The 14,090-nt window shown below is 39.1% G+C and overlaps 1 protein-coding gene and 1 pseudogene across 2 annotated transcripts in view; one reads left to right on the top strand and one right to left on the bottom strand.

Moving 5' to 3' along the window:
* The window catches only part of Prkdc (protein kinase, DNA-activated, catalytic subunit), a 203,951-nt gene that overhangs the window by 71,549 nt on the left and 118,312 nt on the right, over nucleotides 1-14,090 (top strand). For both annotated transcript variants that reach the window (XM_060391032.1, XM_060391033.1), the window contains 7 exons: nucleotides 644-852; nucleotides 1,245-1,377; nucleotides 1,801-1,959; nucleotides 2,759-2,959; nucleotides 8,524-8,709; nucleotides 9,218-9,322; nucleotides 11,781-11,948. In XM_060391032.1, the coding sequence (XP_060247015.1) occupies nucleotides 644-852; nucleotides 1,245-1,377; nucleotides 1,801-1,959; nucleotides 2,759-2,959; nucleotides 8,524-8,709; nucleotides 9,218-9,322; nucleotides 11,781-11,948 (1,161 nt within the window). The remainder of the gene's footprint in view (nucleotides 1-643; nucleotides 853-1,244; nucleotides 1,378-1,800; nucleotides 1,960-2,758; nucleotides 2,960-8,523; nucleotides 8,710-9,217; nucleotides 9,323-11,780; nucleotides 11,949-14,090) is intronic.
* Nucleotides 3,473-7,058, bottom strand: LOC110561333 (melanoma-associated antigen 10-like; annotated as a pseudogene).

The raw sequence follows: 14,090 nt of genomic DNA on the forward strand, positions 1-14,090 counted from the left end.
ATGAACCTATTATTCTCTATAACTAATATTTACTACTAATAATTTTTGGGAGTGGCTTTGGCTCCTGAGAAGTTCCATTACAGGAAGTTGTTCTTACTTTAATTAATGAATAAAAGACATGAATTTATGCTGTACACCATATTTGGTCCATGTATATATGTCGTTAAGTCAAACCAATTAACATCTCTATTCCCTCATACCCCACATGTGAAAACTCTTTAAGTGTAGTCTTATCAGTTTTCAAGTATTTATTGTTTAACAATAATGTTACCACAATATACAATCTGTTTTTGAAAATAATTGCTGAACATTTCTAACCTGAACGTCAAAAATATGAAATGTTCCAAAACGTTCATGTCAAAATGTTGTAGGTTTTGGAGAATTTTGGTTTTTAGCTTTTCAGAGTAGTGATATTTATGTGGTAGAGTCTCTCTAGACATTCTAAAACTAAACAAACAAATGAAAAACCTGAAATCTAAATCCTTTTGTTTTCAAGCATTTTTATACATCTTCAATCCTTTTGAGAGAGTCTGCCAAATTCTGTTCCCAGCCTTGTGGACTTTTTAAAATTTTACAATATGATAAAAAGAGAGCTGCTATTTAAGAAGTACTCCTATTCCATCTGTCTTTTCTATTTTTATAGCTCCTGGAGAAGGACTTGTGTAACATAAACCTTATGAGGGTCTTAGTGAAAGTGCTCTGTGAGCCCCTGAGCATAGGTTTTAATATTGGCGACGTCCAGGTTATGAACCATCTTCCCAGCATTTGTGTAAACCTGCTGAAAGCACTAAGGAATTCCCCATTCAGAGACATGCTGGAGACTCATCTGAAGGAGAAAGTGACAGCACAGAGGTAGGTACTCGGGCCATGCTCACAGTTACCATGATCTAAGGTCCCCATCCAGTGTTTCTGACATCCACAGCTGCTAAGTCCTCAAGAAAAGAACTTGTCAGTGAGTGTGTGTCTTTACGTGTGTGTACACACAAATATATCATGTGTATTTGGAAATCCTGAGCCTCACTAATTCATTCTCTGCATGTAGGATGGGAGAGGACAGTAGATGTGCTTAACACTACACTTGCTTTTCAAGGCTGATTTGTCTTACGAATCTTTTTCTGGCGTTATCTTTGTGTTTTCCAGGACTGTAATAATGAGTTTGAGAAACAGGTGATTAGTGAATCTATAATAGCACACACAGTTCCTTAGTGTGTTCTTATCTGGTTTTCTGTTTTTCTTACGTCCAGTGTTGAAGAGCTTTGTGCCATTAACTTGTGTAGCTCTGATGCTCGTCAAGAAATGAGCAAGTTCCTGTCTGTCTTGTCAGCCTGTAAACAGCTTCACAAAGCTGGTTTCTCTCATGCTATATCACCACCTCAGGTAACCATGATTAACTCGTTTTTACATATCTTTTGGCTTTATTATAGTAATTTAATTATGGTCATACAAATTGGTATTCGTATTATTTATTTAAAATATTGTATGTACAAAATATACTGAAACAGAAATTACAGAACTTTAACATGTAGGTGTTGTCTCTCATGTGAATATGAAGGTAAAGACTAAATGAAAGAGGAATAAAGGACTGTTGAAATTTTAGTAACCTCAAACATTTTAGAAACCAATTGCATAGTGTCTATATTACAGAAAGACATACATGAAATCTATAGCTTAAGAAAGTTGTCCTAAGCATTGGAAAACTTATCATTGTTAGCTAACACAGACTTTTTAACTAAAGTAGAAACATATTTTTGTCTTAAACACCTTCTCTCACTAGGTACTTCATGTCAATTTTTCCTTTAGTCTACAGTGTTGAGTTGTTCCATTGGCATGAGACTGCTCTCCTTGGTTTATAAAGGCATTATACCTACAGAAGAAAGGCAGCACCTACAGACATTGGACCCCAGCTGTAAGAAACTGGCCAATGGACTCCTGGAATTAGCCTTTGCTTTTGGAGGACTGGTAGGGAAAATAGCTGCATTCCACACTTTCTGTTGAGTGACTTACATAACTTATTTGTGATATCTCCAAAAGGTGTGAAATTTGGTTAGTAAGGTCTTAGATGGACATATATTATAATTGACTTGCTGACTTTTTCTCTAAGGCTGTCTTCTTTAGTGCTTTATTAAGATAAAAAGCAAATCATTCTGAAATTGAAGTTTCTGTTCAGCTTTGTTTACAAAAGAACTTAGGAAAAGAACATTTTTTTCACTAACCTTAACCTGGGTTGACAAGTTTCTTTTCCTGTCCTTGTCAGTTCTTGGAGTGGATAGTTAAAGGAACTCTGAATGGTAATCTTGAGGCACTCAAGGTACCACAACAACCTAAGTCCTCATCACTCTTTGAATTGGGCAGAGCTGGCTTCATATAATCTGCTGTAGCAGAGAACTACAACCAGCCCTGTCTGTGTGTCTGTTCCATTCGGTCGTCCCTTATTATTTCTCCCATTACAAGAACCTCTTCTTTGTCTCATTGATGTTCTTAATTACACTTCTGTTGTCCAAAACAACTTGTTCATATTAGACTATTCTCTGAACAACAAGGTTGTTCTGGAAATTTGTAAGCAATATCAATTTAAAGGTTTCTGTCACATAGTGAAACCTAGAAAATAGACATTAAATTAAATACGTGTAATTTAAACTTGAGTCCTGATTTTACATATCAGGCTCACTTTAGAAGGCATCTTGTAGATTTAACTGTGGATCAACCTCAGGGTCTTTCTTGGGGCAGATTTTCTACTCTGGTCTTCTCTCTTCCTTAGTGTGAGCACCTTGTGAGTTTGCTCCTGAATTCAGCACCATTGTCTATGCAGCATTTGGGCAGTTCACAGAGAAACATCAGCTTCTCCCATGGGGAGTATTTCTATACTTTGTTCTCAGAAGTAATCAACAGTGAGCTATTGAAAAATCTTGATATTGCTGTATCAGAGCTCATGAAGTCATCAGCAGATAATCCCAAAATGGTAAGGACCTTTACCTTTAAGTATTTTCTTGTCTAATGTTCACAGAGAGGTTTTTTTTTTTTTTTTGTTTCTGATGGCTTTTCTTTTTCTTTTTCTTTTTTTTACATGATTAAAAATTAATTCTGTTTTTTTTTTTATTATTAATGCCAATTTCATTTCTGTTACCCAAGGAATTCTATCTTTAATGGTATCATATCTTATAACATATTACAAATTAAAAAACATCCTTGTTTGTTTTCAAGATAACAAAATTCTCCTAACCTGATCAACAACAGATGTATAACTAATATCATTTGTAACCTTAAAAATCTCAAGCAATGAACCTTGTAGTAAAAGTAACAGCATTTTAAAATAGTAAGGTTCAAGTCACCCAAACAGAACAGTAAGAAAGGAATGGTTTTACATTCTCTTCCAACTAGCTCTTGAATAAGGGTTTACTACTTATTTCACTGCTCTGTCTGACTCAAAATGCTACTACAGTAGAAGTTGTGATGGTCAGAGCAATGGTATCTATCATCTGCTAGGATTTTCTGGCGCATAAAACTGCAAGATTTTCATCTTGGAGGTCTCAGCATAAGCCCTTGGTCCCCACAGGTACTCAAAGTGTGGAGGACAGCTATTGAGCACCTGCCTGTATTCCACATACCCTTCCTGCACAAAATCTTTAGTTATGAGACTCCTGGGCTCCCCAAATATGAAATGATCAACCCCAGCATACAGCCCAAGGGTATTCAATACGTCCCAGAAAACCTCCTCACTGACACAATTATCCTCTATATGGATGATGCATTGTGTGACTATAACTAGGCCTATCTTGGGTACACCAATAACATCATGCATCATCCCATCATAGGTGATCCCCAGAGCAGGCAAAAGAAAATAGGAGTGGGTAAATGGATCTACTTTCATCATGTCAATGCCAAAGATTAGCCTCATGCACTCAGAGGCCTTACTAAGTATCATAGGGAGTGCTCCTCAAATCTCTCATGGCCCTGTGCATCATTTCTGCCGTGGTGGTTAGCTCCATCCTTTGAAACTTGAACAGGAATCTCACCAAATCAACCATCTTTCCATTTAGCACATCTTGCTGGGGAGACTCAGGGTTGGCTAACTCTGCTTCATGATTGCCATAGGCCTCACATGATGATGCACCTGCAATGGAGCCCATGACAGTGAGAGGAGAGGAGGCTCTCTGGGCACTCTGGGAGAACTGGGTGTTCCTTCAGCACACACGTCCCCTGAGTTGGTGGCTATGATCTCCATCTCCTTCACTTCATCCATGGTTGCCTGAGCTACTTTCTTCCCATTGGGCCTGAGGGCTATCCAGGAAGTTGAAACTCTGGCTCTTCGCAGTAGGATTAATCTTGAGTTTCCTTGGATACAGCACATACAGGTCACAGGGATGAAGACTCACAAACCTTTGTCATGGCACAACTGACTTTGATGACTTGGGCCAAGTCCTTCAACTCCTTTAGACTAGTTCCTGAAAATTGGATAGGGAGTTCAGACTGACAGCCATGAAGAGGACTGTATTGCTGGCAGATAATGGATAATTCCCTCTATTGCCTCCGTCTGCTGTTTGCTGATACCACACACTATACAGGCTCACCTTCCCCTATCAGGACACTCACAAAAGGGCTCTAAATCCACAAAGTCCCTGGATGTAGAAAGCCTGGTATGCTAATTCTAAAGTTAAGTCTCCAGGTCCAGAGCACTGAGTGGAATTCTCCCTCTCAAAATCTTCACAAAAACCTGATGGGTTTTCTCAAACCAGATTTCTATCTGGAAGGTTGAAAGGTCTTGCCAGTGAATGAAAATAAAATCCATAGGAAAAAACACAATCTTTATCAAGATAGTTGATGTTAATAGATATTATTCTTTCCATTCCCTCAAATCTTTTAGCACTGTCTCTCAGCTTAACACTATAACATATAACTTTGTAGGGTACTGAATTTTGCTAGAATGTCCTGTTGGAGCTTCCACACCTCTCATGTGCCCAGGAGTGTTTATTATTTTATTTTTATGACAAGATCTTGCTCTGTAGTCCTGGAGACCACATTTTTGATCAGGTTGGCTTCAACTTAGCAGAGACCCTCCTGTCTCTGCTAGAATATTACTTATTTTTAAGGCATTATTCCACATAGCAAAATGTCACCAACTGTTAATCCTTGAAGGTTATATACCACCATAGTTTTATTGCATGATCCTATGGGCAGCAGTCTCCTCTACTCCAGCCATCAAGCAATGGAAATGTAGACATGGACAAGATAAGTCATTTTATTTACATGCCAGACTAAGTTTACATTATTTGCTGTTGCTGATGTTAAGGGAGGGTTTCTTGCATAATTTTTTTAATGCTGTATTATCTTGCTTCTTCTCTGGGGCCAGAATGGGGGGTGGGAGTCTAAGCTTTGTATTCTCTAATGTAACTAAAGTAAATTAATTCTAAATTTAAAACCTACCTAAAAGTCCAATACTATATAAAATGCTGGAGGAAGGATTAGCTCTATGATCAAATCTTTCCCATTCTACTTTTTTAAAATTATTTACTTTACCTCCTGATTGTAGGTTTCCTTTCCTCCTCTCTTCTCAGTCTCTCTCACCTCAACTCCCCCTGCCACCCACATGCATTTGCTCCTAGCCCCCTCTCAAAAAAAAAAAAAAAAAGTTCTATATGTGCAGAGGGCCTAGGTCTATCACATGCATGCTCTCCGGTTGGCAGTACAGTCTCTATGATCCCCAGGTGAGTTGATTCTCTAGGTTTCTGAGTGGTGTCCTTGACCTCTCTTGTTCCTTCAATCCTTCCTCCTCTTCTTCCACAGAATTCCCACAGCTCCACATAATGTTTGACTGTGGTCTCTGCATCAGTTGTCATCAGATGCTGGGTAAAGCCTCTCAGATGAGTTATGCTAGATGCCTGTCTGCAAGTATAGCAGAACATCATTAATAGTGTGAAGGGTGGACAAACTCTCATGGCATGGATCTTAAGCTGGGCCAGTCATTGGTTGACCATTCCTTCAAATTCTGCTCCATCTTTTACCCCTGCACATCTTGTAGACAGGAGAAATTGTGAGTCAAAGGTTTTGTGGCTGGGTTGGTGTCTGAATCCCTCCATTGGAAATCTTGCCTGGTTACAGGAGATGGCCAATACAGGGTCCATATCTCCTGTTACTAGGAGTCTTAACTGGAATCACCCTCATAGATTCCTGGGAGTTTCCAGTGTTCTGGGTTTCTAGTTTGTATCAGAGATGCTTCCAATCAATTCCAATTCTCTTTCCCAGTACTTTCTCTCTTGTCTTCCCACCACCTCTTCCCTCTATTCACCCCCATGTCGAATCTATTTCCCCTTCTCAGTGAGGTTCAAACATTCCTCTGGGGTCCTTCTTGTTACTTAGGTTCTTTGGGTCTGTGATTGTAGCATGGTTATCCTTTACTTAATGAGTTCATTCCATGTTTGTCTTTCTGGGTCTGGGTTGACTTACTCAGAGTGATCTTTTCTAGTTCATCCATTTGTCTGCAAATTTCATGATGTCATTGTTTTTAATGGCTGAGTAATACTCTGTTGGTGTAAATGTACCACATTTTCTTTATCTTTCTTTTGGTTGAGGGTTATCGAGTTTGTTTCCTGTTTCTGGCTATTATAAACACAGTTGAGCAAGTGCCCGTGTGGTATGGTGGAGCATCTTTTGGGAATATGTCCAGGAGTGATATAGCTTGCTGAGTCTTGAGGTAGAGCTATTCCCAATTTTCTGAGAAACTGCCAGATTGATTTTCAAAATGGTTGTTACAAGTTTGCACTTCTCTTATCTTGACTGTCGTCTGAGAGGCTCCATCAGCAGGGGATTGAGAAAGATGCTAGGACTTGCAGCCAAGCATGAGGCAGAGCTCCAGGGATCTTGTGGAAGTGTTGAAGGAAAGATGGAAGAACCTGAAGTAGATAGGAACCTTATAGGAAGACCAACAGAGACAGCCCACTCAGCCCTGTGGGGGCTTACAGAGACTGAGACATCAACTAAGGAGCATGCATGGTCTGAACCTAGGCCTCCTGCACATATGTGGCTGATGGCGGCTTAGTCTTCATATGGGGCACTTACCCCATATGGTGGGGGTTGTTTGTTTCTAACATAGACTCTGTTGCCTGCTTTTGGACCATTTCCCCCTGGCAGGGCTGCCTTGCCTGGCCTCAGGATGAGGGTATGCTCAATCCTGATGTCATTTAATATGCTGGGGAGGACTGATATAGGGGAAGGGAGGCTCTCCTTTTCTGGGGTGAAGGGGAGAAGGGAAAGGGGAAAGAGAGAACAGGAAGGAGAGGAAGGAAGGGGCACCTTTGGGAAGTAAAATAAATAAACTGAAAAATAATTAAAAATAAGAAACTTTTCATTCCTATCAGCAATGGAGGAGTCTTCACCTTTCTCCATAACCTTGAGTTCTTGGTCATAGTCATTCTTACTGGTATAAGATGGAATCTCAGAGTTGTTTTGATTTGCAGTTCCCTGATGACTAAGAACATTGAACATTTCTTTAAATGCTTCTCAGCCATTAGAGATTCCTCTGTTGAGAATTCTGTTTAGCTCTGTATCCCATTTTTAATTGGGTAATAGATTTGTTGATGTCTCAGTTCTTGAGTTCTTTATATATTTTGGATATTCGGGTTGGTAAAGATCTTTCCCCATTCTGTAGGCTGCTGTGTTGTTCTATTGACAGTGTCCTTTGCCTTACAGAAGCTTTTCAATTTCATGAGTTCCCATTTATTAATTGGTGCCTGAGCACCAATTGGTGTTAATTGGTGTTCTGTTCAGGAAGTTGTCTCCTGTGCCAATGAGGTCAAAGCTATTCCCACTTTCTCTTCTAATAGATTTAGTGTTTGTGGGTTTATGTTGAGGTCTTTTATCCACTTGGACTTGAGTTTTAAAGTCTTCTGGTCTGAGAGGCCTGGGGTTCTGGTGACTAGTGTGACTTCAGGTCCAGCAGGGTATCTTCCCCGGTATGTTTGTAGCCTATGTGGCCTGTGGTATTTTGGGTGCTAACTTTGGTTCTTGGGAGCCTAGTAGTACAAGTGTGGCTTGATGTCCTCTGGTACCAGAGTGGCCTCTGGGAAAACAGGCAGAGTTGTGCGTTAGAAAATGGAACCTAGGGATCAGCTTACTACTTTTGGTAAGGGGACTTAGCAGGCAAGGGCTTGTGGGTAAGGTGGTCTTTCTTGGTTGTCCCTGCTGCCAGCAGGCCCTCCTCTGTTCCTATCCCACAACTCTGAAATGACAGAATGATATAAAGAAAGAAAAAACAAAAAGTCTTAATAGGTGCAGAGAAAGAACAACCAGAATGACAAAAACTATTAAAGCAAGACGTGTGCTAATTCAAAGCCTTAGCCTAACCAAAACAGAAGAAGATAGCAAGACTGTTTCAGAGGGGTTGAGGAGGGAGACAGAGAGGGAAGGAAGCAGGAGAGACGGGCGGCGGGAGGGGGGAGGAATAAGAATAGCTACTTTTTTGTGAAAGTATGTTTTTTTTTATTCCTATCAATATTACGAATATTTCTTCAATCCACTAATTTTTTCCAGGTGAGTACTGTTTTAAATGGTATGCTAGATCAGAGCTTCAGGGATCGAGCAGTTCAGAAACACCAAGGACTGAAACTTGCAACTGCAATTCTGCAAAACTGGAGGAAATGTGATTCATGGTGGGCCACAGATTCTGCCACAGAAAGCAAAACAACAGTGCTGTCCTTACTAGCAAAAATGTTGCAGGTATTTTGAAAATAATTTAAAACCCATTCATATTTAGTTATGTTTTTTGTCTTTTGAGACACAGTCAACCTATATAATCCTAATCTGCCTGGAACCTTTACAGCTTTCAACCTCAGCCTCTAAATGCTGAGATTATAAATGTATACCACTGATGGCATGTTCACTATTTTGAGCTATTGTAATTTATGTTTAAGTACTATGGGGAAAGTTCATGAAAACTCATTTGCTTGATAAATTAAATATATTTTGGAGAGATAACTGCCAATTACTTTTTTTTTTTCATTTATACCACTGTTTATTATACTTGCCATTTTATATTTTTCCATGTTATTGTATCTTTACAGGCTTTTTCTTAGCAGAAAATAATAAAATGTTTTCAAGCAACATCGTTGAAATATTTTTTGAGGTTTAAAAACAATAAGAGTTATGGAATATAAACATTTGAAAAATTTGTTGAAAAATTTTGAGACATAATACAGAAATTTGTCATGTTTTTATCTCCCTTTAGATTGATTCAACTTCGTCTTTTGATATAAATCACAGCTTATTTTCTGAAATCTTCACGACATATGCTAGTCTACTTGCTGATACAAAGTTGGGTCTACACTTAAAGGTAGATGTCCTTAAAAGATTGGTCTTGTGATGTACATCCTCTTTGCCTTTCTGGATAAGAATTGAGCATTTTATCAGATAAAGAAAAAAAGAGGGAACAAGTCAGGAGCCTGACACAGAGGACCTCTGAAAAGCTCTGCCCTGCAGACTATCAATGTAGATGCTGAGACTTATGGGTAACCTTTGGGCAGAGTACAGGGAATCTTATGAAAGAAGTGGGAAACAATAAGATCTGGAGAGGACAGGAACTCTACAAGGAGAGCAACAGAACCAAAAAATCTAAGCACAGGGGTCTTTCCTAAGACTGATACTCCAACCAAGGATTATGCATGGAGATAAGTTAGAACCCCTGAACAGATGTAGCCCATGGCAGTTCAGTATCCAAGTGGGTTCCATTGTAATAGGAACAGGGAGTGTCTCTGACATGAACTGATTGGCCTACTCTTTAATTACCTCCCCCTGAGGAGGATACAGCACTACCAGGCCACAGAAGAAGACAATGCAGCCACTCCTGATGAGACCTAATTGCCTAGGATCAGAAGGAAGGAAAAGAAGTCCTCCCCTGTCAGTGGACTTGGGGAGGGGCATGCATGCAGAGGGTGGAGGAAGGGAGGGATTGGGACTGGAGGAGGGAGGGAACCGCAGGGGGGATACAAAATGAAAAAAGTGTAATTAATAAAGAAAAAAAAAAGAAAAAAGTTCCCCACACAAAAGGCAATAAACAAAAGACTATAAACAACAACAAAATAAGATTGGTCTTTTAAGATTATGTTCTTTTTATTTTCACATAATTACATTTTTGTGCTTTTGTCATGTTGGGGTTTTTTTGAGGGAGTGTGGAAAACTTGAAAGTACAGTATGTCTCCTCAAGAGATGTGCATGCTTATATGTATGAGGTGATCATACGTATTCACATGCTAGAGCAGAACATATGGAGGTCAGAGGAACTTCTATTATTAGATCTTCAAGTTCTGTCTGAAGACAAGGTCTATTGTTTGCTCCTGTATATGCCACACATCAGGCCCATGAATTTCCAGGAATTTTTCCACTCTCCTTTGCGTATCTCACTGCTGCAGGAGTTGGATTGAGTAGGAATTACAGATGTCCACTGCTGTGTCTGCTTCACCTGAGGTTTGGGGATCAAAACTTAGAAGTATATACTTTACTCAGTGAGCTACCTCCCCAACCCAACATTTTTTTTTTAAAGTATAGTCATATGATCATTAACATTTGTTTATATACATCAGATTTAAATTGGTATTTTTTTCTATTGAAATCTTTTAGTAATGGGGCAAAAAGATAATTTTTAAAATTTCTTTTTTTAATTACAATTTATTCACTTTGTATCCCAGCTGTACCTCCTCCCTTTCCTAATCCCACCCTCCCTCCTTCATCTCCTATGCCTCTCCCCAAGTCCACTGTTCTCCTCCCCTTCCCTCTGACCATAACCTATCAGGCCTCATCAGGACTGGTTGCATTATCTTCCACTGTGGCCTGGGGGAGGTGATCAAAGAACCAGCGACTGAGTTCATGTCAGAGACAGTCCCTCTTCCCATTTACTAGGGAACCCACTTGGAGCCTGAGCTGCCATGGGCTATATTTGTGCAGGGGTTCTAGGTTATCCCCATGCATGGTCCTTGGTTGGAGAATCAGTCTCAGAAAAGACTCCTTTGTCCAAATTTTTTGGTTCTGTTGCTCTCCTTGTGGAGCTCCAGGTCTTTCTATGTCCCCCTTTTTTCGTAAGAGTGCCTGTACTGTGCCAAAGTTTGGCTATGAGTCTCAGCATCTGTATTGATACCCTGCTGGGTAGAATCTTTCAGAGGCCCTCTGTGGTAGGCTCCTGTCCTGTTGTCACTAAGTTTAAAGTCATATAAAGACCACATGAGTCTTGATGAAAGAACAGTTTGTTATTCTATGGTGTGTTCTGTATGAATCATGTTTTTCTCCTTCAAATGTGAAAATTTTTGACTTTACCTGTTATTGAAAGGAGGTTAGAATCAATACCTAGTTTCTCTTAAACTCAATATGAAGTTCTGAGGGGATTTTGCAAACAAATACTTGTAAACTATCCTGTAGGTTATTCAAGCTATTCTTTCTACATGGAATTTGAAAATAATCTTTGAGGTAAAAATGGTTTTTGGAATTTATTCTTTAAAATTTTCATTCATATAAATGTATTTTCATCAAATCCATTCCTCACTATCTCCTCATGTAGCTTCTCCATCTCCCAACTTCATGCTAGACTGTTGACTTCAGAATGGAAGTCAAAGTATATAGCTGCATTAATGTTGGGTTTTGGTGTCATCCAGAAGTCATTTGTTGAGTGTTTATTCTGAAATCATTCACCAAGTCCTTTGAGCACATTATTTACAGTCTTTAGAAAGGAGTGGTTTTATTTTTTTCTGTAGGATTTGTAAGCCACACTTAGTGTGATTTGTATTTTTCTGCATTGCTTACAGGGCCAAGCTATCATTCTTCTTCCATTCTTCACCAGCCTGTCAGAACACAGTCTAGAAAACCTGAGGCATATTCTTGAAAAGCTCATTATTTCTAATTTCCCCATGAAGTCTAATGAATTTCCCCCTGATTCCCTAAAGTACAATAATTATGTGGACTGCATAAAAAAGGTTAGTGTTACTAGTGTCAACAGTAAAACATTGGTTGATTTTTGTTGTTGTTGTTGTTATATCCGGGGGGGTGGGGTGTTAAAATTTATATTAACTGGTATACAAAAAATTAAAAATCAAACATACTAATGTGGTACTATATGATGTTTAAATATAGGTGTATAATGTTTAAAACAAGTTAAACATACTTGTTTCCTCAAACATTTATCATTCTGTTAAAATGAAAAGTTTCAAGATACTTTCTTTTCTTCTTGTTCTTTTAATAAAAATGTTTATTGTGCATCACTTATATGTATTCACCTTACTGTGCAGTAGTACCGGAACTTCTTGTATCTATGTAATGGTTTAGTGCCCATTGATAAACATTTCCCCATACTTCCCTCTCCCCACGGTCCCTTCATTCTTCCCAGCCTCTGGTAATTATCACTCTGTTCTGTGTTTATAAGTTCAGTTCTTTAGATTCCATGTGTAAGTGAAATCATTTATATTCTTGTTCTTGAATTAACGTAATAATGTAATTAACATAACATAATAATCTTTAATTTTATCTGTGCTGGTAGAGATGTTAGGATTTGAGCCACTTTCAGGCTTGATAGCCTTCTATTTGTGTGTGTATGTGTGTACCACCATTTTTTTTTTAATCCCTTCATTAGATGATAGATGCTTAGGTTGTTTGCACTTTTTTTCTATTGTGAATTGTGTCTCTAGTAAGGCAAAAATGCACATGTACGGATTATATTTCCTTAGGATATACAAACTCATTGTGGGATTTCTAGGTTGTATGGTTGTTCTCTCTTTTTTTTTTTTTTTTTTCTGTTGCTGTGATGAGTAAAACACCAACCAAAAGAAATAGGTTATAGTCCATTATTGAGGGAATTGAGGGTAGAAATTCAGGGCAGGAACCTGAAAGCAAGAAGACTGTTTGCTGACTCACTACTGGCTTGGTTAGTCATGGTCAACTACTTGTTTATATAGCCCAGGGATAGTGCCAGAGTGGAGTGGGACTTCCTCCATCAGTTCACAGTCAGGATAGTCCCTATAGGTGTAGCCAATCAGACTAGGGTACTTGCTCTTAGATGATTTTAGGCAGTTCTTTTTTAAAAATTGTAACTGTACTAACATTCTCACCTATAGTGTGCAAGTTGTTCCCTTGTTACTAAGCCTGGGTGTGGTTATGTCATTTTTTGTGGTTATTGTTTATGTTATCTCTTTTTTTAATTTAATTTAATTTTTTTATTATTAGTTACATTTTATTACCTTTGTATCCCAGCTGTATCCCGCTCCCTTATTCCCTCCCAATCCCTCCCTCATTTCCTCCCTGCACCTTTCCAAGTCCACTGACTGGGGAGGACCTCCTCCCCTTTCATCTGAACCTGTTTTATCAGGTATCTTCAGGACTGGCTGCAAAGTCCTCCTCTGTGGCCTAGCAGGACTGCTCCTCCCTTGGGGGGTGGCGAGGTCAAAGAGCCTGCCATTGAGTTCCTGTCAGAAATAGTCCCTGTTCTCCTTACTATGGGAAACCAATTGGTTACTGAGCTACCACAGGCTTCATCCCAGCAAAGGTTCTAGGTTATATCCATACATAGTCCTTGGTAGAGTGTCAGTCTCAGAAAAGACCCTGTGCCCAGATATATTTGGTCCTTGTGGAGCTCCTATCCTTTCCATGTCATACTAACTCCTTCTGCTGAAGGTTTGGTTATTAGTCTTAGTATCTGTTTTGAAACACTGCTAGGTAGAGTCTTTCAGATGCCTTCTGCGGTAGACTTCTGTTATATGTCCAATGCATATCCCATTTGTCTTTGGAAGTGTGTCCACTTTCTTGTTTATCTTCTTTAGGTGTATAGATTTCATTATGTTTCTCATATCTTGTAGGTCTATATAAGCGAGTATATACCATGTTTGTCTTTCTCCTTCTGAGATACTTCACTCAGAATGACCTTTTCTAGATTCCCCCATTTGCCTGCAGATTTCATGATTTCCTCATCTTTGATTGCTGAGTAGTATTCCGTTGTGTAAAAATACCACAATTTCTGTATCAATTCCTCCGTAGATGGGCATCTGGGTTGTTTCCAGGTTCTGGCTATTACAAATAAAGCTGCTACAAACATGGTTGAGCAAATGTCCTTGTTGTGTACTTGAGCA

This window comes from Meriones unguiculatus, chromosome 9 (genome assembly GCF_030254825.1).
Source record: "Meriones unguiculatus strain TT.TT164.6M chromosome 9, Bangor_MerUng_6.1, whole genome shotgun sequence".
In the NCBI taxonomy this organism is placed as follows: Eukaryota; Metazoa; Chordata; class Mammalia; order Rodentia; family Muridae; genus Meriones; species Meriones unguiculatus.